Genomic DNA, 24073 nt, shown 5'->3' with positions numbered 1-24073 from the left:
ATTTGGAAATTTCTCCTTGTTAACATGAAATTTTGTGAATATTATGAACCGCAAAACTCGAAGTGGTGACACTTTTAAGTGTCAATACATCATATTGCATTAGCCCTGTATCCCATCCGAGGTTTTATACCCAAAAGCAGAATCACATTTCATCCCGCCTACACAATATAGATTCTAATTTTTGGACTAATAAAGTTATTACTACCACCTTATAAAGGAAAACCAAGGCGATTTACATTTTCATAGTAATTACTGCAATACAAGTAGCCAAAATGGTGCAAAAGTACTACATCCAAGCAACTAACATTGCTGCTATGTCAACAAATTACATGTCAATTCAGAGATTTTTCAAAAGTTATGAGTATTACAGTAGCATTGCCAATACATATCAAAGAAGCAATAGTTCAACAAGAATTCAACAAAAAACGCATTGACAATGTCTTCAAAAAATAGCCATTTGACCCAAGGACGATCCTTGAGTTTTCTTCAAGAATCACCTACAAGTGTCATAAACTAAGAAATAGAAGTTACAATCACATCTACAGCTCTTCTTTTACAGTTTTAATGTTAGAAAATAAATAAAAACTAAGTTAACCAAATGATAAAGATAAGATAAAAAGATTACCAGATTTATTGGCCAAGCAATAGCTACTCCAATTGCATCTTCAATCTTGAGAAAATTATGGTATGGTCTCATTAGCTCTTCATCATTCTCCACAGGCACATTCACATGAACTTCACACCAATGTGATCCCAAAGGTATGTCACCAACTTCAGCAGTTGGATCCAAATTTCTAACCACTCCAACAGCACAAATTTTGGACGAATCAACCATGCTTCTTATTGTAACTTTATCCCCAACCTTGAAAACAAATTTTATAAAACATATAATCACATATAAAAGAGCAAGTCTTGAACAGATATTCAATACACAGTACCACAAGAACCAACCCAAAATGACAGCCACAACAAACACCAAAACCAAAGTGCAGTCCATTACAATCAATAATGATATCCAAAACAAGAATCTCAACAATTAACATATAGCAATTACAAACATGTTCATGAAAACCATTTGTGAACGCAGCATCTAAAGAAGGTCATAATTGAACTGTTTATTACTTTTATTGGCCGAGAAATAGCATTTGATGACTGTGAAGTATGTCTTTGCGAAGATGGACAAATTTGTCCTTGTGATTTTCCTTGTTGAATTGATTCTAGTTGATGAATTCTTCGCTCTATTTTTGACATTGCAGCGCTTTGTTCCATAACCAAGCGAAAACATGTTGAACGACTTGGTATATCGCCCCACAAATCAGATTGTGTAACTCCTAAACCATATGTATGAACTCTTCCACTCCTTTCTTCACCCATTACTTTTGCATACACGTCATTCCTACCCACACTATCTTCTTCTCCTTCTGGAAGTTGATTTTTTAAGCTTTTCATCTCCTCCTAAATTTAACAATTCAAAGTTACTACATTCTCGTTCTTATTGTAACAGAAAAAGCCTGTTATGAATGAAGTAAATAAGCAGCAACAACATACCATTTTTCCCCAACTTCATAACTAGATGGCACTCCATTAGAATTAGTGTAGCATATGATGAACATATCTACTCTAGAGAGAGAATGCCCAACCTCTTTTTCCTACATATAATAGTACATCCCAAGAATATATCAAAATGAAAAATTAGATGTTGTTACCAATTTATATATTATACCTTTTCTACTCGAACTTGAGCAAATGGCTTTTTCCCTGTACTATGATTCATCTTTTTCTTCTCTCGGTGCTCCTTATTTGTTGCAGATATTCTCTACATAGTTAAACATAACAAAAAATAGTTAAGTATAGGCAAACAGAAAAAATGATCACGACTATGAGAGCATTTCATACCTTTGACTCTTCGGAAAGCCATTTAGTCAAAATATTTCTCCATTGCTGTGGAAGAACTCGTTTTGGTCTTTTAAGCACTTGACTTTCAATTGACTCATTTGGATTGAAATAAGTTTTCTTGAGAGCATGCTTCCAACTTCTCCATTTCTTTCCTACTGATTGCTTAACTCGTTCTTTTATGCCAACAGGGAGATCAAATATTTCCTGTAATATTGAACACTCAATTAAAAGAGAACAAGCATTCAACTAATGTAGTAGGTTCAAGAAATGGTTACTTTTACTACATCTATCATGTCATTCTTTAAAGACTTGGGAACTTTACGCCAACTATCAATGTCAATTGGTGCATATTATCCAATTCTTGCCAATGCTCCCAAAAATTCATTGAATTTGCTTCTATTTGTACCAACTGGCTCACCAAGTGTATTGAATTTCACTTTAATTCGGTTCTCAGTACCATGTCTACCCCAAATGTGTCTCATATAAATTGGTCCCCAAGTTTTCTTAGGCTCTTGATCATCATCAGAACCACCACCTGCAAGTATAATAGACAATTATGACATATCTTATGAAATAGAAACTATTGTTATAGATTATATCTAACTGAAATATTAAGTAATTAGTAATTAATAACATACCAGTGCCTTCCTCATTTTCCAAATTTTCAGGATCTTCATCACGCAATTGAAAGCTCCTTGATCCTCGATAGCTTTTTCCTCCTATTGTTCTCGCCATATTTGTACAACTACAATTTTAAATTCATAACAGAAAGTGTACGGCTAATAGCATATTAACATGTAATAAACAGCAAAGCATAAAAAATTTAAGCATGTAGATACACCACAATTCAATACATAAAAAGCAACCAAATTAACTGGACATTAAAGCAAAATCAAAAGATAACATTCATTTAATTTATATAAGATACCAAAAGATCATTCCTTGGAACTAAATGCCACTCTAGTAGTATCAACTATTTCTCCTATGACACCTTCTCGAACCCAATTAATATCATCAAATGTATCTCTTTGATGACTACTTGAAGGCTGACTTTGCAAGTACATCTCAACATCTATGGGATCCATCTTCAAATCATCTCGTGGTATAGTTGGAATAACAACATTCCACCCCTTATCCAAAGGATCCTCCACGTAAAATACTTGTTTCACTTGAGATGCAAGAACGAAGGGTTCATGGTGGCGCTTCACATTCATAAAATTCACAAGTGTAAACCCATCATCATCTTGTTTCAATCGTTTCCCCTTAGAGACCCAATCACAGTCAAACAAAACCACTCTTCGACCTCCACCATAGTCCAATTCCAGAATATCCTTTAAGACACCATAATAGGCCAAGTCACTTGAAACCAGATTCATATCCTTGGTGCTTGCGAAACTTGATGTTATTGCAGTAACAATCACCCCACTATTCTGATTTTTTCTTTTGCTCTCCAAATATTTTGTATGAAATCTAAAACCATTCACAATGTATCTCTCATACTTCGAACCCACAACATTTGGACCTTTGGCCAATAATCTCAAATCTTTTGAGATAACTTCATTCTCGGGTAGAAAATCATCCACCTATGCAAAATAAAAAAGTAAATTAATAAAATAATTGTACAAAATTTGGACAGCTAAAAGTACAGTGATACTTTGTATATTAACTCACATGGTTGTCAAACCAATTTGCAAATGTCTCGCTATGAATCCGTTCCTTTTCATGTTTTGAACTACGCAAATGCTGCTCTTCAACCAATTTACGATGTTGGCTTCATCAATTATAATAGTCAATCAACATAGTTGTCTATATACATCTATCATTATTAAAAGATGATTAGTTTTATAAAACAAGTATAGATTACAATTACTTACTTGATATATGGATCCATGGCTTCACAATTGAATATCACATATTGATGTGCCTTTTTTATGGTTTCATCATCCATTGCAACTGAATTTCCTTTTCCTAATGGCCGACCTTGTATAGAAAAAATCTCAAGTCCTTCAGTTGAACTTTCACCTCCATCTTCATTTCTACTTGATCGATTGAACTTAGTTGTCACTTCATTAGATAAGTAGAGAGAGCAAAATGTCAAGCACTTATCAACTAGATACCCCTCTGCAATTGAACCTTCAGGCCGACTTCTATTTCGGACATAATTTTTCAAAGTGCATAGGTACCTAAGAAAATTACAAATGTAGTAAGTGATTAATAATGATACTCACATAGCAATAAAATAGAAATTATAAAGTTATAAAAGTTACCTTTCAATCGGATACATCCAACGATAATGTACTGGACTAGCTATCCTTGCTTCGGTTGCTAAATGAGTGGTCAAATGCACCATTATAACAAAAAAAGACGGTGGAAACACGCGCTCTAACTGGCATAGTACAACAGCAATTTCCTTTTCCATACGAAGCAGTTCCCGAGGACAAAAAGTTTTACAACATAAATCTCTAAAGTATTTGGACAACTTTATCAACGGAGACCGCACCGATTTTGGAAGAAGTTTTCTATAACATAGTGGTAATAGTTGCTGCAATAATATGTGATTGTCATGACTCTTAAGTCCGGTTAGTTTGGGAGGTTTCAAATGCACGGACTTTGAAATTGTGGCTGAATAAGCGTCTGGTACTTTAACCTTTTTCAGAATTTTACAGAATAACTCGTTCTCCTTCTTATCCAAATAGAAACATGCTGGAGGCAAGTATGCTCTCCCAAACTCATCTGTAATAGGATGAAGACCTGCTCATATGCCCATTTCTTCCAAATCACGTCGTGCACCAAGGTTATCATACTTGCTATCCACATTCAATAATGTTCTAACTATTGTCTCACATACATTTTTTTCAATATGCATGACATCAAGACCATAACGTAACAAATTGTTCTTCCAATATGGCAAGTAAAAAAAAATGCTTTGTTTCTTCCAGTTAAAGGGTAATTCAGGGTTATCATTGACTGCCTTCCCAAATTTGATTTTATAAGACCTCAACTCCTCCTAGATCATATCACCTGTCAAGCGAGCTGGTGCAACTCCATGTTCTTCCTTTCTATCAAAGTGACGTTTATCTTTTCGATATGGATGCTCCTTTTCCAGAAATCGCCGATGACCCATGTAACATTGTTTTGAACCATGTCTTAAATGGTGTGAAACGGTGTGCTTATGACATACTGGACATGCTAAATAACCTTTAGTACTCCAACTAGATAAATTAGCATAACCAGGAAAATCACTAATGGTCCAAAGTAAAGCAGGATGCATTTGAAAATTTTCCTTTGATGATGCATCATAAGTAGTCATACCTACATCCCACAATTCCTTCAACTCAGCTATAAGAGCTTGAAGGTAAACATCAATGTTATTCCCAGGTGCACATGGGCCAGGAATGAGTAGTGACAACATAAAGTATGGTTGTTTCATGCACATCCATGGTGGCAAATTATAAGGCATCAGTACTACCGGCCATGTACTATGGTTCACATTCATAGATTTAAATGGATTAAATCCATCAAAAGCTAAACCCAATATGATATTACGAGAATCTTTTGCAAATTCGGGATTTTGGTAATCAAATGATTGCCAAATCGGAGTATCTGCAGGATGTCTCATGCGACCATCCTTAGTACGACCCTCGACATGCCATTTCATGAAAGATGTTGTTTTAGATGACATGAACAGACGCTGCAATCTTAAGTGGAAAGTGCCACAAAACCTTGTGGGGAACCTTTCTTTTTTCACCAGTAGGATCATCCTTTGTTCCTTCCCACCGTAGATGCTTACAAGTGTCACATTTTATCTTTGATTCATCTTTTCCCCAATACAATGTGCAATCATTAGGACATGCATCATATTTTTCGTATCCAAGTCCTAGTTCTTTCATTATTTTTTTTGCTTCATAATAAGAATTTGGTAGATTTACACCTTCTGGGAGTGCTTGCCTCAACAAATCAAGAAGTGTATTAAATACAGAATCGGGCATTTTGCTGAGACATTTAATATGTAACAAGCGGACCAGAAAAGATAGTTTAGAGAATTGCGGGCAATCTGGATAAAGGGGCTTCTTCGAATCATTTATTAAATTGTAGAATTTTTCTGCCTCAATATTCGGCTGTTCTGTTTCTAATCTTTCTCCCACATCTAGGTTCTGGTTTAGAACTCCTACTGCATCTTGTAACAACCCCTGCATATCATCTATGGGATTGAGTGGTGGAACTTCATTTGATGAGCCATGTGAAGATGTATGATGCAAATTCGAAGATAGCTCTCCATGAGCTAACCATTGAGTATATCCCTTAATAAATCCTTTCCATATCAAGTGTGATTTGGCCTGCTCTCTCGTGACAAATACCCCATTCCCACACCTAATGCATGGGCATAAAATCATCTCCCCTATACTTCCATTCGTAAATGCAAAATCAAGAAAATTTTCTAAACCAACTTTATACTCATCACTTAATCGTGACATACTCATCCATCTTTTATCCATGTTCACATAGATTCTAATTATAAAAAAAAAAAAAAAGAAAGAAAGCTTCATTAGCATCTACAAGATAGTTCTACCTAAACTATTACTGATTTTTGCATAAAATATTTACTTAGATAAGAAAACTAATTTCAATGAGATTAATAGAAGACACAAATCACTCACGGAATATCTTCTAAAGTAAAGATACCAAAAGTATCAAAACAGAATGTTAGCACCAATCCAAGTGTTCTAGACATTTCAGAACAAAATGTTCACATATCCAAGTGTTCTAGACATTTGAGTAATAAGAACTAATCCAAAAGTATCAAAACAGAATAATATCAAAAGGAAAGACAGCAAAAGTTCAATTCCATATTGTAACACACAAACTATAAAACAAGATGGTAGGCACAAAAGAATAACAGTCTACGGAATTCAAAATTAGTCCAATAATGTAGCCAATATCAATTTGAGATAGAGAACTTTGACAAAATATTAGCAATCAAACTAATCAGCAATAGAAGTTCTACCCAATTGAAAATAACTGTCATGAACTTTAATGTATTGGTAACCTAAGAGTAGCAGAAACTTAATGTATAATTTTGGTTACCAACAACTCCAATTTGCTCAAAGTGGAAAGGGGATCAATGATCCGTGCTCGCTAGATGGAATCGAAGATGATGGCCGCTACAAACTTGAAACTGCATTGATGGAATAAGCTTGACTTAGTAACCACTTTTTTTTAGTCACAAAAAGAATATTATATTATGAAAATGAAGCCTGAAGAGGCAGAACAAAATGATACAACATGATCCCGTATAGTTGTGGTATGCATTAAGCAGAAGAGATGTCAGTACTCAAAAAAAGAAAAAAACATTTACTCGGCACAGATCTTTTTTTTTTTCCGAAACAAAAATACATCTTATGGAGTGGATTCCCAATTATAATGCGTCTGAAAAGGAACAGGCAATGCAGTTTCCTTTTGGAGGAAATAAATAAACCTAAAATGTGAAGGTACGCATGGCTCTTCATAAAACCAGGTGAAGGTGACAATAAAGATTTTACGAAGATGCAGCTACAATGACAATCCTACATCAAAATCTATTTGTGCAATTTGCAGCTCAAAAATTTAAGCACCCTTGTTCTCGATAAGCTTCTCAATCAGATCAGCCGCATCTTGAACAGTCGCAATGTTCTGAGCACTTTCTTCTTCCACACTAATGCTGAACTCCTCCTCAAGCCCCATGACAATCTCAACAGTGTCAAGAGAATCAGCACCCAAAGATGCAAAGTTTGAATGTCCAGCAACTTTAGATTCATCAGGCAGCGCCAACTGCTTCCTCACAATCTTACATACTTTGTCCACTGTCTCTGGTTTGGCAGCGCAGGACGCATGGAAGCGAGCTGGCTGCACGCGTAGAGAAGGGAAACTTTTTCCACTGATAGAGAGCGACACCGAGCCCAATTTAGAGACCCTGTTGACTGCCTGGTTAGGCATGAGTGAGCAAGAGAGGGAGGTGAAGGATCCTGTAATTGAGGCCATGGCTGGATCAAGAGAGAAAAATGGATCTGAAGAGAGGAAGAGAAGGTAGGAAAATTGGGAAAGGAACGAAGTGGCGGAGAGCACGAAGAGTGTGTATAGTTTACTTTGAGCCTCTTCAGCATAGATCAATCTCTCAATTAATTGCTTTTTTTTTTTCTAATTTCAATGAGTTGAAGGATCAAAAAATTTCGAAACAAAAGGGAGGTAACGAAATGGAGAACCCCATTAGGTGGTCTCTGTTTTGCTGGTTATCAGACGAAAGGCGAAAGAATTCTTCAAGGCGAGAGGCCAATCATGCAAATTGTCATCGGCTTTATCGGATTCCCATCCACATCTACTCTTCCTTCCATTTCGTCTTCCCCAAATCCTTAACCCTCCGTCACCCACCTTGCTCCTACCCCATTTCCCATGCGTTCCCGGAGAAGAAATAAAGTAATAAAAAAAGCTATCAATTTTGTTGAAAATGTATAGGTTACCTGGTAGTAATCTTCCTTCAGATGGCGATTTTCAATGAACACCGTAGCTCCACTATTGCTAAAAACCCAAATACCAATTCCCGTTCAAACTCCATGCTGTTGTTGATTATGCTACCTTCTTAAAGGTTTACCTGTTTGTCTTCAAATTGGAGAGAGTTAAAAATTGGGTGGAAGAAAGAGAAAGAAACAAGGGATTCGGTGGTGAGAGGGGTGAAGGATTTAGGTTTTTTACAAAGAGTTTATTTGATTGAGGGTTTTAGGAGAGAGCACTGGGATGAAAAAAGAGTAAAGTACATTGGATTCATTGGAGTAGTTAGAATATTTCCCCCAAAAAAATGGCGCTGAAGTGTAGCGCCATTCTCTTTCCTGCTTTTGTTTTTCATTTTTTACTTCTATTTGGATAAGTTAGGGTGATACGATGTCGTACTCGTCATTTTCTTTGTCACTTTAATGACGTTCCTTACTACATGTTACATTAATTTGCTGTTGTGACACTTTTAGGAAAATATCATATTAAGTGTGTGACTAAAGGTGCCTTTTGTAGTTGTGTAGAAAGGAAAGAGGAAAACCCAAAATTAAAAGAATTGAAAGGCTAAAAAAATTGTATTTTAGGAAAGTGAGTTGAATATTTTTTTAATCATTTAAGGACAAGATAGATCTTTGCAATTCCTCTTTTTAAATTTCAATCATTAAGATGAAGATTTTTGTGGGAAAGGGGAAGAATTAAATAAAGAAGAAAGAGAAAAAGAAATAAAAGAAAGGAAAATAAGGTTAATGAAAAGTCAAAATAATGCAAAGGTTAAGTGAGCAAAATTAAAAATTAGGGGGTAAACTGAGAAATGGGGTATTTTTTAAGGGGATAAAATGTGATTAACCCTTTTTAGAAATTAATTTTCAGTTAATATTCTGTTAATCTTTCTTGACTTTAATCAACTCGAGTAAAATTTGAAAATTTTGAAAGATTGTACAATAGAGGATGCTTTGCCATTCATAATTTGGTGAATTTGATCGTGATTGCTGGTTATTGCAGAAGAGAAGTCAGTCTAGTAATATGAAGCCTAAATTTTGTTAGTGCTGTTGTTGTTTGTTTTACGTGTTACATTATCATGCTTTTGGTTGTTCCAGGCTCCTGATTTGCATGGACAGCAAGTGTCTTTGATGCTTCACCATGATGGACATCTGGGTAGTTTTGAGGGTTCATCTGGTACTGCTATGTCACTGATCACTTCTATGTTATTCCATTGTTTCCTGCATTTGGTGGTTTTGTGCAAAAGTGGTTTCTAAATTTGTTGAAATCCAAGATTATGTCAACGATAATGATGGATGGCATTGTTTTATGTCAATATTGTCATAGGAAAATCGTATGAAGTGGTAAGTTTCAAGTCACAGGAGCCAGAAGCGACTGTATTCCTGTCATCAACATCAGAGTCCAGAATCGGTAATTATCTGTGTATTTAACATGCAATGGCTTCTATTATTGTTGTTATTGGTTGAGTCACGAGTGGCATTTATATTTTATCTGAGAAAAATAATAAATTGACAATCATTGTAAAGTGCATGCTTTTTATATCCAAATGCAGCTCTTTTAGGAGAGAAGTTTCTGGAGAAATATCCATCAAGCTCCCATAATTGGAGTAGGTTCTAAGTTGAACATTGGTTGGCCAAAAAAATATTACGGTCAAAGCAAGTTATGAGTAATTTGAGTTGTTGAAACAGGGAAAGTGAAGATATAGAAACCTATTCCGGTTACCTATTTAAGATGTTGAGTTTGAGTCTATATTAACAAAAGCATGTCCTAAATTACTCTATGGATTTATAATATCACGGGCCTTGTTGCATGCAAAAGTTTCTGTGAAGTTTGACGAAATAGGTATTGCTAGCAGAACCATGTAAAACTAAAACAACAAATCCAATTATGGTTTTGCTCAAATGGTTTATTTAAAGCTAGAGAATCAAAGATCTCACTCCAGATTTTTGTGTGAATGAAATGTAGCTCGATGCTGTTATTGTTTTCAATGACGCAACACTTGATTATGACTTATATGTGGTAACAGCTGGGAAGATCTCACGGCTTGTTTCTCTACTGCATTATCCGGAGCCCAGTGAACTGAAATCTGGTGGGTTAGCCATTAAATAAATAGTGCAAAGGTCTACTGCTTCCTTGACAAGTTCAGCGCATCGTTATACAACTCCTATGCAAAGTACAAGGACAAGAAGTTTAGGGGCTGTGAGTGGCTATACTTCCTCTATACGTACTCCAAGAAACAGAAGTTCTGGGTCCGGGGATGCATCAAAGAGTCCATTGAGAAGACATGTGGATGAGCCAGGTAGGTCGATTGACCATTCTGTCCAAGATTCAGGAAAAGAACATAGAGCTGATGTCTCTTCTAGATCATTAGAACATCCTGAGCAAAAAAAATCGAATAAGAAAAGGAAATCTGAAGGTTGAAGATGTTCTGATTGTTAGAGACGTGGAAGAACTTCAGTTTCAGTTATATGTTGCATTAATCCAAATTTTAACTTTTTCATGGCAACAATTGATCCTTCTTCACAATGTATCCTATTTATATTCCCTACCAATTTTAAGTTTGGATCTGTTCTCCAATGTACATGGAAAACAATGAGCTGAAACAAGAGAAATTTTGATTTGACCATTAAGGTGCTTTCATTGCAACTGCTCAGGAAATGAGTTCAAAACCAATCATTTGATATAAGCATCAAATCCAGAATGCAACTTGGAAGTAACCAAAACGTCAGACATTGCACGGATCATATTGCTCATCCCTTGATGAGTTTGTTGTACAAACCTTGCAGAAATGGTAACAAAGGGCATTGTTATTGGCACAAATAAGTCGTTTGTTTTCCTTACAGTTCTTCTCGGTTCAAAACTAAAGTAAGTGCTAAGTCAAGTAAGGCTCGTAAGCCTTGGTGGGATGGAAGGTCAAGAATTCGAACCTTGCTTTCCACCATCTACCACTATATGTGGCCAGCCACTTTAAAAGTGGTTCCAAACGGGTGCGTAGTGCTCTCGTTTGGACCGGTGATGGTTTAGTCCCCACTGGTTTCCCTTGAGTCTCTTCAGGTCCCCCTTCCCCTCCCCTTCCCCCATAGCATAGAATAACATGTAGGTCTATCGTATCCGGAAAAAAAAAAAAAGAAAAAAAGTGGGAGAACGAGGGATTATCTGCATCAGGTTGACTCCTGTGTAGAAGTTGCGATATCTAGACAAAAAGAACATGTGTCTGTTGTGGTTGGTCCTTTACTCATTGATTGATCCTTTTCCTACATGTGAATTGTACTACTATGCTAATTATCCTTACTTTCTGTAAATGCAGCTCAGTAAAATTGATGCAAGAATTATGCGAGTAATAGCTGCGATGCAACAGTTGGAAGCTAAACTTGAGCCTGCATCTGCTTTTGATTACCGGGCAATCTTAGTACCCCTAGTGAAGTCATATATGCGGGTTTGTTTTGGACTTTCTTACATTCTAGTTGACTCATCTTATGCTTTTGCTCATTTTTTAATTTTGATGGCTTTGTCTTGTTGCCTTTCTTTATGTTCCCTTTTTCCAGGCTCACTTGGAGGATCTTGCGGAGAAAGATGCCACAGAGAAATCTGATGCCGCCAGAGAAGCATTTTTGGCAGAACTTGCTCTTGATTCTAACAAGGGCAGCAGCGGAGGAAGTGATAATGCTCGTCATATGGATGAGAAAACAAAGGATAAGAAAAAGAGCAAGGATTTTCGAAAAGCCAAGGATTCAAAGGTTCGAATTTCGTGTTGAGATATCCCTTTGTGTTACCGCCTTCCTAGTTGGTAGTTTATTGCTCAGCTGGAGCATTTATGGTTGGCAATTTATTCCTTTTCAGGCTAATAGTGGCAGTCAGCTACATATGCTTTCCTCAGAGACTACTAAAGAAATGTATGTTTGTTTTCTAGTCTTTGAGCATGTTAATGTGAATGATCTGAAGTTGATCTTTGTTTTATAAATACGAGTAAGGTTTTGTTGCAGCTCATATCCAGTCGCACACGAGGGAGAAGATATACAGGCTGACATAGTGAATGTTGGAAATGGTGACACCTTAGAACAAGAGGAAGAGGAAGTCAGGCGTAGAATTGAACTTGAAGCTGAGGAGAGAAAGCTAGAAGAAACTTTGGAATATCAAAGGTGTATTGAAAATGAAGCTAAACAGAAGCATCTAGCTGAGCAACATAAGAGAACTGTGGGGATAAATCCAGAAAAAGTTGCAGCAATTGCTCACTCTGATACTTACTTGAAGCAACAGCAAGATGATCATTATGTCAATGTCCAATGGAAATATAGAAAAAAAGTGAGTATTTTATATTTGTAACTCCTGGAATAAAAAATAGATGGATATTTGGTGCCTTTCAGCTTTCTTTCTTCGAGTCATATCTTGTCAAGTGCTGCTTATTGTGTAGTTTGCAGAGGACATTATTGAACAAACTGTAACTTATGACCTGCAACTTTTAGGAACCCATGGTACCATGGTTCGCCGTCGCGGATCTCGGTCGCGTCGCGGTCTCGGTTGTTCCACATCCGTCGCGGCATATCGGATGAATATCGGGTGATACATACATTATAGTATATAAAAATTTTCAAAAAATCTGAAAAATTTACTAAAAATAGAAAATACCATAAAAAGCACAATTATCAACTTAAATTTACTAAATACCTACATTATCATATATAGGTACTAATGATTAAATAAAATAATGCTGTCATTACCATAAAGGCCTATAGCATTAGCAATAAATGATTTTAGAATAAAGTGTACGTTCTGATTCTATTTTATATGAGATAAAAAAGTATATATAAGAATAAAATCATCATATGTTACATAATACAATACAAATCTCGGTACACAAAGGAAGTAGCGGTGTTTAGTTTAATACAATAAAAAAACAAATACCTATCAAATAATATTATGAAGTAGCGGTGTTTAGTTTAATACAATTCAATTTTTTGTTTAACTAACTGCAACCAACTCTTTTTTTTTTTTTACTTTTTCGAATTAATTTGCCTAAAATCATTTTAACCAACATAATTGAGATACATGAAAATAAATAAATTACATTTATGATCATTAAAATGTATCCAAATAATCACTACATATTTTCTAACTAAAATTTAGATAAGAGACTACTAATACAAATTAATCATATACTTAATAATATGTAAAAAATGTCAAAAAGCATTACTTAAATTTACAAATACCTAAATATCATATCTGAATGCTAAATTAAAAAAAATTAAAATTGATAAGTTATTTTGAAAGAAGATGCGGACCTGACTGATGCTTGGGTTTAAGATTAGGAGCCTAATCTCTTAATTACTTGGGCCAAAGCTGGACTTTACATGCTTCTAATTTTTCGTTCAATTTTTTTCCCTATGGCTGGCTTGGTACAAAAGCCCATCTTCTGTTTAGTGCAGCCGCAAGTCCTTCAGTTTGTTTAGTGCACTTGCGGATTCTTCCCTTCGGTTTGTTTAGTGCAGCCGCAAGTCACTGGATTCTTCCTTCAAGTTTAGCCATTTCTTCCTCTGACTCTTCCCTTCATTTTTTTTCCCAATTTCCGTTGATCAGTTTTTTCCCCTCCTTCACGGCCTTCGGTTTGTTTAGTGCAGCCGCAAGTCACTGGATTCTTCCCTTCAAGTTTAGCCATTTCTTCCTCTGACTCTTCCCTTCATTTTTTTTCCCAATTTCCGTTGATCAGTTTTTTCCCCTCCTTCACGGCCAGATAAGGTGGAAATTGAAGAGGCGGCTGTCACCTTTACTCTTTCTTTTGCTTTTCCTTTCCCGCTATTGTTGTCTTCCTCCAACAGCCTGCCGTCACCTCTGTTTTGAGCCGCAGCCGGACGATGAAGAAATTGCAGAACCGATCGGCTTGTTTCTCCAGCCGGCCGTCACCTTTATTCTGGAGTGAACCTCAAAAACTATTGATGGATTGCAGAAATTGCAGAACGATGAAGAAATTGCAGAAATTGCAGAGCGATGAAGAAATTGCAGAAATTGCTGGTATGCTTCTCTTTATCGCCACTTTTTCCTTGTCTTTGTGGCTGCAAAATGAAACAATAAAGCATGGGAAAAGGCTGCAACACCGTGTGGACCACCCCTTGTAATTGTAGTTTTGTTTGGTTTTGTAAAAGGCTCTGCAACAGCCGTAGCTAACTGTGGTGCGATGCCTTGTGTGTCCTTTCAGTGTCGGTTCTTTTTTTGTTTGGTTTTGGCTTCCCAGTTGGTGTGTAAACTTGTTAGCCGGTACATATCCGAGTTGAATCCGAAAAATTGACCGTTATCTTGCTACACGGTGTTAATTCGGACGATATCGACTGATTCGGAGTGATTCAAATCGGATATGGTGTAATTGGCGTTTCGGGTATCGGTATCGGAACGCACCTGCCGTTCCGGTTATGACTCGGCCGAGTCGTCTCGGACTCGGCCGAGTTGGCGAACCCTGCATGGTACAGAGGAGTGGATTTTCAAATGCTATGGACGGTTTTCCAGAAGATGGAGTTGGAGGAGTTGGACAAAAAGCTAGTAACTTTACTTGGCTGTGTAAATGTTAATTTGTTTTTGCAAGGATTTTTAGAATTGGAATGCTTGTAACTTCTTGGAGTTGGCCATGTCTTATAGGCTTGCCCAATGGGGGAAGCTTGGAGGATGGCCTTTTGCCTTCTGATCAACGGTCAGGAAGGAGAAATAGACGGCAAAAATGTGCAGCTAGACTTAACCAGCCCGTGCTATCAGAAAAGGAAAACTTGGAATTGAAACCCTTGGGTGAAGCACATGGTGAGTTCAATATATACATTTCACTTTATAATGAAGACTCTTTTGATGTGTATTATTTTGGAAACAGTTTTAAGTTGAATTTTAGTTTATGATTTGCTGATAAGATCAGTACTCTAATGGGAACTTTAACAACTGTATAAGACTTCAGAATGATTTGAAGACTCTGTTGATCCTAAGTCTTGCGCCCTGTCATAGAATGTGTTCCTTTGATGGTTTTAGGTGAACGATTAAGTATCTACTTTGAATTCATCGTTGTAGCTAATTATTTAGTGAGTCATCAGTTCCACTTATAGTTCATGTTGTATATTTTACCTGTGTAGCATATTAGAATTAGTATAATCTTTTGAACTTTTCATTTTTTTAAGATTTAAAGTCTTGTGCTGTCTATCAAGAATCCATTGCGTGTTTTCCTATCTCTGTGTTTGGAGTGCTGTTATTTGCTTTTAGTATTTTTTTTTTTTGGAGAAATCAAGAATTGCAGTGGGTCACTGATGATTTACGTATACATGCATGTATTTATGTATGTAATTTTATACATGTATGTGATTGTTGTGTTGTTTCTGTCTGTAGTGAACATGCATATATTTGGATTGTTTTTGTCAGAGTCTTCTACAAACAAGTGAGCAATTTTTTTCCTGATACCAATTTTTTTGGACGATGCAGAATGACCTTATTCTTTTCTGAGTACAGCCTCATTCAGCTGGTCTAAAGCTTCCTTTTGCATGTACTATGTTGGAAAATTTGCCCACAAGAATGAATGGGATCTCTTATATGAAAAAGATTAGTTTCCTCATTTTGGAAGATAACTTGGCCTGATTTCTGGCTTTTCCCAAACCTATTTGTTGTGATCATGAACAAAATTTCCTGGCTTAATCAGTACTTGTCTGCAAAATAAAAAAATTACTAAAGGATAAGGTGGTTTGGTGAATTTGGTAATGATTGCAACACAACTAACTTTCTTGGGTTTTGACCCAGGGACTTTGACTAAATTTAGTCTGATCATTACAGATATTTCATCGTGATGTGCTTGCTTGCAAATTCATTGTTATAGTTTCTTATACCTGATGTTTCCATCTTTTTGTGTTTTTAATGCCAGATTCTTTTCACGCGCATCAGAAATTGCCTCTTGCAGCGAAGTTGGGAATGCCACCCAAAACCTTTCCTGCTACAACTGACTCAGTCATTTAAGCTGATGAGATCATGACTGAAACATTAGATCAGATGAATGTATATGGTACAGGGTTAAAGAATGAAATTGGCGAATACAATTGCTTTTTAAAGGTCATTATTCAGGTTTGATATAGGAACCTTTTCCCTGTATTACTTTGTCATTGTGGTGTTGGCTTCTTCTTGGGGTCAACGATTAGCTTGGTTTTTTTATCTTCAAGTATCATGTCTATGCTGCGCTCTGCTATGTTTGGCGTCTTTTATTTTCAGTTTTTGTGGCACTTACAACGGTTTTGAGATGAATTTTTGAGGAGGTCATTATCAGAACATGTACATGTTGGGGATCCTTGTGTTGTATGTGCATTATATGATATTTTTTCTGCTCTGAACACTGCTTCAGTGGATGCACGAAGAGAAGCTGTTGCCCCTACTTCCCTGAGAATTGCTCTTAGCAACCTCTATCCGGATAGTAATTTCTTCCAAGAAGTAAATCTTTGAGCTGTTTCTGGTGGTTCTTCTTTATTATTTATTTATTTTTTCAAGTTTTCCTTCTATCTGCAATTTTATTAGCCTGTAAAACCTACAGGAGTGAATGCTTGTGGTGTCTGATTACTCCTCAGTTCATAAAATTTGGCTAACACAAATGCTACATACAGGGACAGATGAATGATGCTTCTGAAGTGTTGGGTGTCATATTTGATTGCCTTCATCGATTATTTACCTCAACCATGTGTACTTCTGATGCTGAATCATTAGATAGACAAATGGTGCTTGCGTTGCACATTCTCTTTTTGGCATGGACACATTTGAAAGAATGAATTGTTACAATTGTGGTCTGGAGTCCAGACATTTAAGTACACTTCATTCTTCCACAATATCAATGCCAGTGCTCTGCGTACTATGAAGGTATATTATGTTTGAGTCTGGTCAAATATCCAAGTTTATTACATAAATGATAGTGGAAACTCTTATCCTCTTAACCAAAAATGTGGTTGTCTGCAGATACCTTTCAGGTTATGTGTCCAGAAAGCTCTTTGGATGAGCTTCTGAACCTTGTTGAGATGAATCACCAATTAGCTTGTGATCCTGAAGCTGGTGGCTGTGGAAAGCTTAGCTACATCCATCATATTCTGTCGACCACACCACATGTTTTCACAACAGGTATTTATCTTCTTTTTTTTTGTTTTTTTCAGTCTTTTGCCTAAATGCAAGAGTGAATTGGATGTCGAAAGAACTACTTTTTTGTTCATTGTCGATATTGCAGAAGATCTAAATTACCTCTTTGCCTATGCATGTTTCAGTTTTGGGTTGGCAGAATACCTGTGAACATGTTGATGACATAACGGGCACATTGACAGCCTTATCTACAGAGATGGATATCAGTGTCCTTTATCGTGGTCTTGATCTAAAAAATAGGTACTGTTTGGTCTCAGTGGTATGCATCTTTGGATTATGTTTTGGTGATTATGAGCGAACTTGTATCTGAAAACTGGATTAGTTGTCCTATCATTAGTGGTCCCAACTATTGTTATTTTTTTGGAAAAGTTTGATCATTTGCTTATTTTTGCATCCTTTAACATTTCAATATAATCAGATAAGAGGTTCCTTAGACTTGCATACAAATATGTGGTACGTGCAGATGTGCAAGGCAAAGGTCCATTAAATTGTGCTTACTTTTCTCTGTTTCAGAGGATCTTATGCTGGTCAAGAGTCTTGCTTTCCTTGGTTTAGAACTAGCATTAGATTTTCTGCTTCCCTTTTCCCCTAAATCATTGCTTTTCTTCTGCCTGTACTCTGAAATTTATTTTAAAAAAAAAAAGAGACGCAGCTAAGGTAGGTATGCATACATGAGTTCATATATTTCCCATGAAAGTTTTGATGGCTGTTGTTTGATCAGATGTCTAAAAGATGTTGAATTCCTTGTGATTCTCTTATTTTTCTAGGGAATTTTTGGTGTTTCTTCATTTCGTATCAAGTGAGACTTGGTAACAACAATTAAGCTTTATATTACAAGATGAATTTTGCGTTTTTGTCTTGGTTGGTCATTTATTTTGAATAATTCACTTGGTTGGAGTTATGAAAGAATTCATGAAGAAGCTTTTGAACCTTGCATGATATTTATAGCTATTTGATTGAACAGTTAGTTAGAAGGTTTACATGGTTTAAGCATTCTACTCAAGCTTCACAATAGGTTACTGAATATTGTTCAAATTGATGACATAAGCTGTGTCGTGGTTAATTATCATTTGTAACTCTTTTACTTTTATGCTGGATGTCAAATACAACTAGAGGTGGTAATATGGATAAATGGTTCATAATTGGTTTTGACTTAATGGATGGTGGATGAAATTTATCCAATCCATTTAGATTAAATGGATCTAAATGGATTAAATAAAAACCAATTATCCATTTATAATCCATTTAAATATTTTGGTTCCTTTTTTTTTTTTGTATTACCATTTCTTGTAATATGAAGATATTTTTTTATGTACTTGTAAATTTTAGGTGTTGAAAATGACAAAAATCAATAAATGACAAAAATAATTGGAACTAACCATGAAGATTGTTGTACAAATAGCCATATGGTAATTAATGGGGGATTAATGGGGACTGAATCACATCATAATCAAAGAAGGGAGGTCTATATAATTTATATTTTATATAATTTTATTTTAAACAAGGGATAATAGACATTTTATACTAATAAATAATATATATATATTATATATATATATATATATATATATATACACGTGTGTGTGTATGAAGTTCGATTAAGTTCGATAAACTTTCAAACTTCACATGCTAGGCCCAAACTAAATCCGCCAAGCAGTTTGAGCTATTCAAACTCAAGTTTGAACTCCATGAACATGAGTACTACTAGTGTTTCGTTTTCTTTTTCTTGATAAACAAAAGTACTAATTAATACTATATAAGAGCTCTACAATTCCACGACGTGATATTTGTAAAACAGCAATGTTGATTTCTGCTTCCCTTGCGTGATCATTTACGAATCAACGTTGCAACATTTTTGTTCCAACACAGGAGCAATGGTAAATCTGTTGCGCTAGAGTTAACTCTTCCATGACTGTCGAATATGAGGATTGTCCTGTGATTTTCGTAGACTACGGCCTCTGCAAGGAACTCACAAAAGTGAAATGTTGCCCACGTTGAACCACCACTAGAAAACACACGACAGGAAATGAAAAAAATGAAGGCGAGAACATCTTTCAAGTTGGAGGAGCGATGTTGATAATTTTGAATCTGTACGCGTATGGATAAGGAAGAATGAAGAAAGATAAACAAACCTTTGATTTGGGGGATTAATGGGGACTGAAAGTCCGTTTCTTTTATTTGGTTTTAAGTAAATGGATATATATGGTTTTTGTAGATAATCCATATAAATCCATTTAATTTAATGGTTTTACTTTGATGAACCATTTAAAACCAACACTATAAATGGATAATTCAAATTCATTTAATTATAGATTATATGAATGGATAAATGGATCTCAATGCAAATTGCCACCTCTAAATACAACATTGTCAAATCCCTAGAGAACATAAGAAAAAAATATTAAGAGATTTTGATTGAACAGTTAGAAGGTTTAAATGATTTGAGCATTCTACTTAAGCTTCACAAAAGTATGTTTACTAATATTACAGCTTGGTTATTTGTGGGCTAAAAATAGTTAAAACTCTTGAAACATCAGTTGTGCAGGTAAGTAATTTTTTCAAAGAAATAAGGGAAAAGCTATATGACCACAAAGCTGCACTTCATACATGATTAAAATAATTGTTCACTTTCTTGATTGTGGTTGAAAATTCCAGCCAAAATTCATAATTGATAATTACAAGGGCAAATTGGACACTTTGCAAATTGTCTGCTGCCTCTCCATCTGTGGCATCTTTTAATTTATCCTTGGCATTTTTCTAATTTTAGCAGTATTTTCTTTATTCTTTTTTAGCTGGCAGATATCTTACCTGATTCCATTTAAGATTATCTTAAGCCACCACCAAAACATCTACAATGACCCCAGAAGTTTATTTTGGTGGTGGTGTTGGTTTTTTTTTCTTTTTTTTTTTTGGAGGGGGTGGGGGTGGGGGTGGGGATGGCAAGGGTTCATATTTGTTGAAAAATAGAATACTAAGACTTCAAATATGATACATATTTTAATAAAACTTTGGAGTATAATTGTCAAAATAGAACTAATGTGAAGAAGGGAAGTTTTTTACAAAACCAAATGTTGCAAGAATATGAATGGCATTTATTCTTGGTAAGTTTTAAAAATACTATTGAGGGATTTGAGAGTTTACTATATTTCCAAATTCACAAGGGGTTATGAAGATCATATAAGAATAAATAGAATTTTTAAGTCTATGATTTCTGCAGGTAAATTACTGAATGGAGAGCACAAACTTGCTTGAATAATTTTGCATTAACTATGCTTCTGGTGAATGTCATTAGCCATAAGGATCAGTTGACTCCTGGGATTAAAAGGATTGCATTACCATCTGGTCCTATCCCAATTTTTAAGTTTTGGACCATTGATGCTTAATCCCCACTGAACATTATGCCTTGGATAAATAAATAATTTCTTGCCTGATTCCAGTTTAATTGTCTTTGATAACAAGACCACTGTTTGACTTATTTGTGGCCAATGACATATCAAGATCATAGGAGAACTGAAAGAAGTTACACATGGACGATGTGCTCATATATGTTGCTTGACATCAATTATCTGGTGGATTTTACTTTGAAAAGCAAACCATAGGAAATTAGACAATGCATTATTAATTCCTTAATAACTACTCTTACCTAATATCCAGAGAGCATTTGGTTGTTTTTTTTGGTGTTGTGGGGGGGGGGGGGGGGGGGGTGGGAATCTGTGATATGTTTAGTTGCTCTCATTCAAGCCATCATTTTTTCCACTCCACTTGTTTGACATTAGATATATGTGTCCAGACCAACTTTAGATTAGTGTCTGTCACTTCAAAGGCTCTCACCATCAATATCCACCCTCCCCGGCGGGAGAGGGATGTTTCCCTTTCCCATACTCAGACACACTCTTAGCAAAGACAAATATGTCAACAGAGAAACCTTCCCATTAAAGGCTGTTCTCTATCTCTCTTGCTCTCACACACACACATATACACACCTCTTCTGAAAATTTTGTTGCTTAAAATTCCTGATCTTTTCAGCACCATGGACAAGGTACAATGAACAACTTCTAATGCATTTAAATGCTTTTCGATAGCTTGTGAAGTGGTTATTTTAGTTGTATTAGTGATGAATGTGAATGGACCCTCATCTTTGAAAAAGAATGGTTGAATTTTTTTTTCTAATGGCCTTTTTTCAATTTCTTTTCTAGGTTTGCTATTACGGGCAGCATTATCACTGTTTTGCATACAGTCAGGATCATGAACGGTGGCTTATGTATGTCGACAAAACCGTGAAGGTAAATCCCATTTGTCTTGCTTTTATACCTTCTATACCTTTGTTTCACAAAACTAATAAACATCTGAGGTTTGAAATATACGTAATTGGTGGCTGGGAGGATGTTCTTACCATGTGTGAGAGGGGGCATTTGCAACCTCAAGTCCTCTTTTTTGAAGCCGTGAATTAGTGTGATGGGAGTTCATCACGTAAATTATATTTACCATGGGCTACAAGTCGCTTGTTGAACGCATCCATGAATTGATATGCTCGCGGTGTACAGCTAGCTCTTGAAGATACATGCTTCCTTTAATATGGGAAGTTGGAAATGTCACGAGTTTCTCCATTTTTCTGATATTAATTTAGACCATCTAATCGAGGGTAAATCGTATTGATAATGTCCTTTTAACCAACCTTTCCATTGATTCATCCCATAACTCGGAAGTTTCTTAAGACTTAATTCATTCTGAATTATTCCTTGTTTTTCAAACGAATGCTTTATTTCAGTTTTAAGAAAAAAAGAGGTTCCGAGGTAGTGAAAAAAGGATCTTAATTTATACAAGTTACTAACTTTAGTTTGTGATAATTTGTAAAATACATATGCTTGTGACAAGTAGGATAAATCACAAAAAATATATGAATTTGTCTTATTGTTAATAGTATCAATTGATTTTTTTATAGTCGAAATAAAGTAAATTGTATTTTTATTTTTTTTATTAATCCTTTCTTTATTTGCTTTATTAATGGATTTATCCATAATTTTTTTTATTGATTCAATAAAAAGTTGTGTATTGAGTCTGGTAATATTAATGATAAATAAAAATATATCTATGCATATTCTTTCAACGAAAATTTTTATAAAAGAATTGAATTTAGAGAATAATCGGGCATTTCTTTTTTTTAATATTTGCCAAATGTTTTTTGGCAATTCTAATCTTTTAGTATTCCAATTTCTTTTATTAGGACTTATATATATTCTTGGCGTTGGGGTTATTTTTTTTTTTCTTTTATAATTCTTTCTATTTGATTTCTGATTGTACTTGTTCTATGAGACATATCCTTCTTTTTTTTTTTTCTGTCAGTGAAGAATTTGTCCAATTTGGAGAGTTAATTTTACTAAAGGATTCATGAATTATCTGATTGCTGATTATGGAATCTTTTTCGTTTTTAATTTTTCGTTTTACTAAAGGAGATTTTGTAGTGTATTTCAGGAATAGAGCTGGAGACATTGGCCTGCAGCAAAGTTTTGAAAGAAGTTTTGTCTGAAGATTAGTGAGTAAATTGAACCGAGAGAGTAGACTTTGGTCCTAACTAGCCTGTTGAACCAACGCACGGCTCATGTTGGGCATGGAAGATTTTGCGTGCGCATTTCAACGTTGCATATCAGCCCAATGACCCGTTGAATATATGGATACGTACAAGATTTCAAAGTTCTTCGTAATTGCTGGCCTGTAGATGATGAGCTTCGTAATCTACGAAGGTTCCATTAGTATAACCATCTCTCTAAGCAGCCTAAGAAATAAATATAATTTCACAATAATGGTTCTCTTTTTTTAATATTCGTTCAGTTCAGCTTATTTTATTATTTTTTAAAATACACAAGTTATTTTTTAGAATACTAATTTTATGTTTTCGAGACGTGTAATATGGCATAGATGTGTAAATAAATAACTTAAAATTTGCTGCTTTAAAAGGAGATTTTAAAATCATCGTTCTCAATAGCAACCTATGACGTCGAAATATAGTATTTGTCATATCAATTGAGTGTTGCTGACTAAGTTTTGTGCAGAAGATGAAAATTGCCAAAAAAAAAGGGGGCCAAGTAATTTAGAGTTATAATACTAATTTTGATTTTAACCCCTAAAAAACTCAAGAATAGATTTTCACAACTAACAATTTAAGACCTCAATTAATAAACTGTGAGTTTTTACAATTTGTATTAGGGAAGCATCAGCATGGCTTGCATAGACACGTAATATTTCTGTGAGTGACAGTCGAACAAATTAAGGGCACCTCAATTGGAGCCTTAATTTTGATTTACGAACTTACGCAAGTTTTTGTGAGAAGAGATGCAACATATATTTGAATACAATATCTTGCTCAAATATACTATTTTTTTTTTTTTTGTCAAACTTCAGCTGTATTATATAATTTCTCAAATATACTATTGGAGTAGCTGAATTTAAGATCTTCATGCATTTATCTCTTCTTATGTGCTCTCCCCTCCTCCTCCTCTAATTATGAAAACATTATTAAGTTGCTACATGGAGT

The 24073-nt window shown here is 35.3% G+C and overlaps 5 protein-coding genes, 2 long non-coding RNA genes and 1 pseudogene across 8 annotated transcripts; 4 read left to right on the top strand and 4 right to left on the bottom strand.

Moving 5' to 3' along the window:
- Positions 1-404: 404 nt before the first annotated feature.
- On the bottom strand, positions 405-2631 carry LOC113693190 (uncharacterized). Its single transcript, XM_027211762.1, has 7 exons — positions 2535-2631; positions 2262-2431; positions 1897-2100; positions 1724-1816; positions 1123-1455; positions 626-862; positions 405-497 (listed from the first exon to the last, which is right to left on the bottom strand). The coding sequence occupies exons 1-7, from the start codon at positions 2629-2631 to the stop codon at positions 405-407; spliced, it is 1227 nt and encodes a 408-aa protein (XP_027067563.1).
- A 200-nt stretch (positions 2632-2831) lies between these two features.
- LOC113693189 (uncharacterized) lies at positions 2832-5554 on the bottom strand. Its single transcript, XM_027211761.2, has 5 exons — positions 4918-5554; positions 4506-4647; positions 3771-4079; positions 3568-3667; positions 2832-3479 (listed from the first exon to the last, which is right to left on the bottom strand). The coding sequence occupies exons 1-5, from the start codon at positions 5552-5554 to the stop codon at positions 2832-2834; spliced, it is 1836 nt and encodes a 611-aa protein (XP_027067562.2).
- Positions 5555-6812: 1258 nt separating this feature from the next.
- LOC140008076 (uncharacterized) lies at positions 6813-8667 on the bottom strand. Its single transcript, XR_011815489.1, has 2 exons — positions 8391-8667; positions 6813-7072 (listed from the first exon to the last, which is right to left on the bottom strand). It is a non-coding gene; the product is annotated as an uncharacterized lncRNA (long non-coding RNA).
- LOC113693568 (acyl carrier protein 1, chloroplastic-like) lies at positions 7476-8010 on the bottom strand. Its single transcript, XM_027212100.2, has one exon. The coding sequence runs from the start codon at positions 7912-7914 to the stop codon at positions 7501-7503; it is 414 nt and encodes a 137-aa protein (XP_027067901.1). The 5' UTR covers positions 7915-8010; the 3' UTR covers positions 7476-7500.
- An 878-nt stretch (positions 8668-9545) lies between the features above and the next one.
- LOC140008024 (uncharacterized) lies at positions 9546-10565 on the top strand. Its single transcript, XR_011815439.1, has 3 exons — positions 9546-9594; positions 9745-9828; positions 10445-10565. It is a non-coding gene; the product is annotated as an uncharacterized lncRNA (long non-coding RNA).
- Positions 10566-10702: 137 nt separating this feature from the next.
- LOC113693188 (uncharacterized) lies at positions 10703-17286 on the top strand (annotated as a pseudogene).
- Positions 13793-16483, top strand: LOC113693569 (uncharacterized). The gene is made up of 3 exons (XM_027212101.2): positions 13793-14424; positions 15043-15198; positions 16295-16483. The coding sequence occupies exons 1-3, from the start codon at positions 14268-14270 to the stop codon at positions 16384-16386; spliced, it is 405 nt and encodes a 134-aa protein (XP_027067902.1). The 5' UTR covers positions 13793-14267; the 3' UTR covers positions 16387-16483.
- LOC140004436 (uncharacterized) lies at positions 17131-23361 on the top strand. Of its 2 annotated transcripts, none has more exons than XM_072053340.1 (5): positions 17131-17271; positions 17368-17526; positions 17667-17781; positions 21738-21824; positions 23014-23361. In XM_072053340.1, exons 2-4 carry the CDS (start codon positions 17382-17384, stop codon positions 21820-21822), a joined length of 345 nt encoding a protein of 114 aa, XP_071909441.1. In that variant the 5' UTR covers positions 17131-17271; positions 17368-17381; the 3' UTR covers positions 21823-21824; positions 23014-23361. The 2 variants fall into 2 exon arrangements, with proteins under 2 accessions (XP_071909441.1, XP_071909442.1); XM_072053341.1 differs by having other exon boundaries at positions 23004-23361.
- The last annotated feature ends 712 nt before the right edge of the window (positions 23362-24073 follow it).

Source organism: Coffea arabica, chromosome 6c (assembly GCF_036785885.1).
Source record: "Coffea arabica cultivar ET-39 chromosome 6c, Coffea Arabica ET-39 HiFi, whole genome shotgun sequence".
Classification (NCBI taxonomy): Eukaryota; Viridiplantae; Streptophyta; class Magnoliopsida; order Gentianales; family Rubiaceae; genus Coffea; species Coffea arabica.
This window is presented reverse-complemented; position numbering and strand designations above follow the sequence as displayed.

Coding starts and splice junctions, on each gene's coding strand:
- LOC113693190 (XM_027211762.1), bottom strand. CDS start 2,631: ATGGCGAGAACAATAGGAGGAAAAAGCTATCGAGGATCAAGGAGCTTT. Junction 2,101..2,261: donor ATGAATTTTTGGGAGCATTG/GCAAGAATTGGA, acceptor TCAATATTACAG/GAAATATTTGATCTCCCTGT. Junction 863..1,122: donor CTATTTCTCGGCCAATAAAA/GTAATAAACAGT, acceptor TTTGTTTTCAAG/GTTGGGGATAAAGTTACAAT.
- LOC113693189 (XM_027211761.2), bottom strand. CDS start 5,554: ATGAAATGGCATGTCGAGGGTCGTACTAAGGATGGTCGCATGAGACAT. Junction 4,080..4,505: donor TATTCAGCCACAATTTCAAA/GTCCGTGCATTT, acceptor TAATTTTCTTAG/GTACCTATGCACTTTGAAAA. Junction 3,668..3,770: donor GCCATGGATCCATATATCAA/GTAAGTAATTGT, acceptor TAATTGATGAAG/CCAACATCGTAAATTGGTTG.
- LOC113693568 (XM_027212100.2), bottom strand. CDS start 7,914: ATGGCCTCAATTACAGGATCCTTCACCTCCCTCTCTTGCTCACTCATG.
- LOC113693569 (XM_027212101.2), top strand. CDS start 14,268: ATGAAGAAATTGCAGAACCGATCGGCTTGTTTCTCCAGCCGGCCGTCA. Junction 14,425..15,042: donor AGAAATTGCAGAAATTGCTG/GTATGCTTCTCT, acceptor CATGTCTTATAG/GCTTGCCCAATGGGGGAAGC. Junction 15,199..16,294: donor ACCCTTGGGTGAAGCACATG/GTGAGTTCAATA, acceptor TTTTAATGCCAG/ATTCTTTTCACGCGCATCAG.
- LOC140004436 (XM_072053340.1), top strand. CDS start 17,382: ATGTGTCCAGAAAGCTCTTTGGATGAGCTTCTGAACCTTGTTGAGATG. Junction 17,527..17,666: donor ACCACATGTTTTCACAACAG/GTATTTATCTTC, acceptor TGCATGTTTCAG/TTTTGGGTTGGCAGAATACC. Junction 17,782..21,737: donor GGTCTTGATCTAAAAAATAG/GTACTGTTTGGT, acceptor TTTCTTTTCTAG/GTTTGCTATTACGGGCAGCA.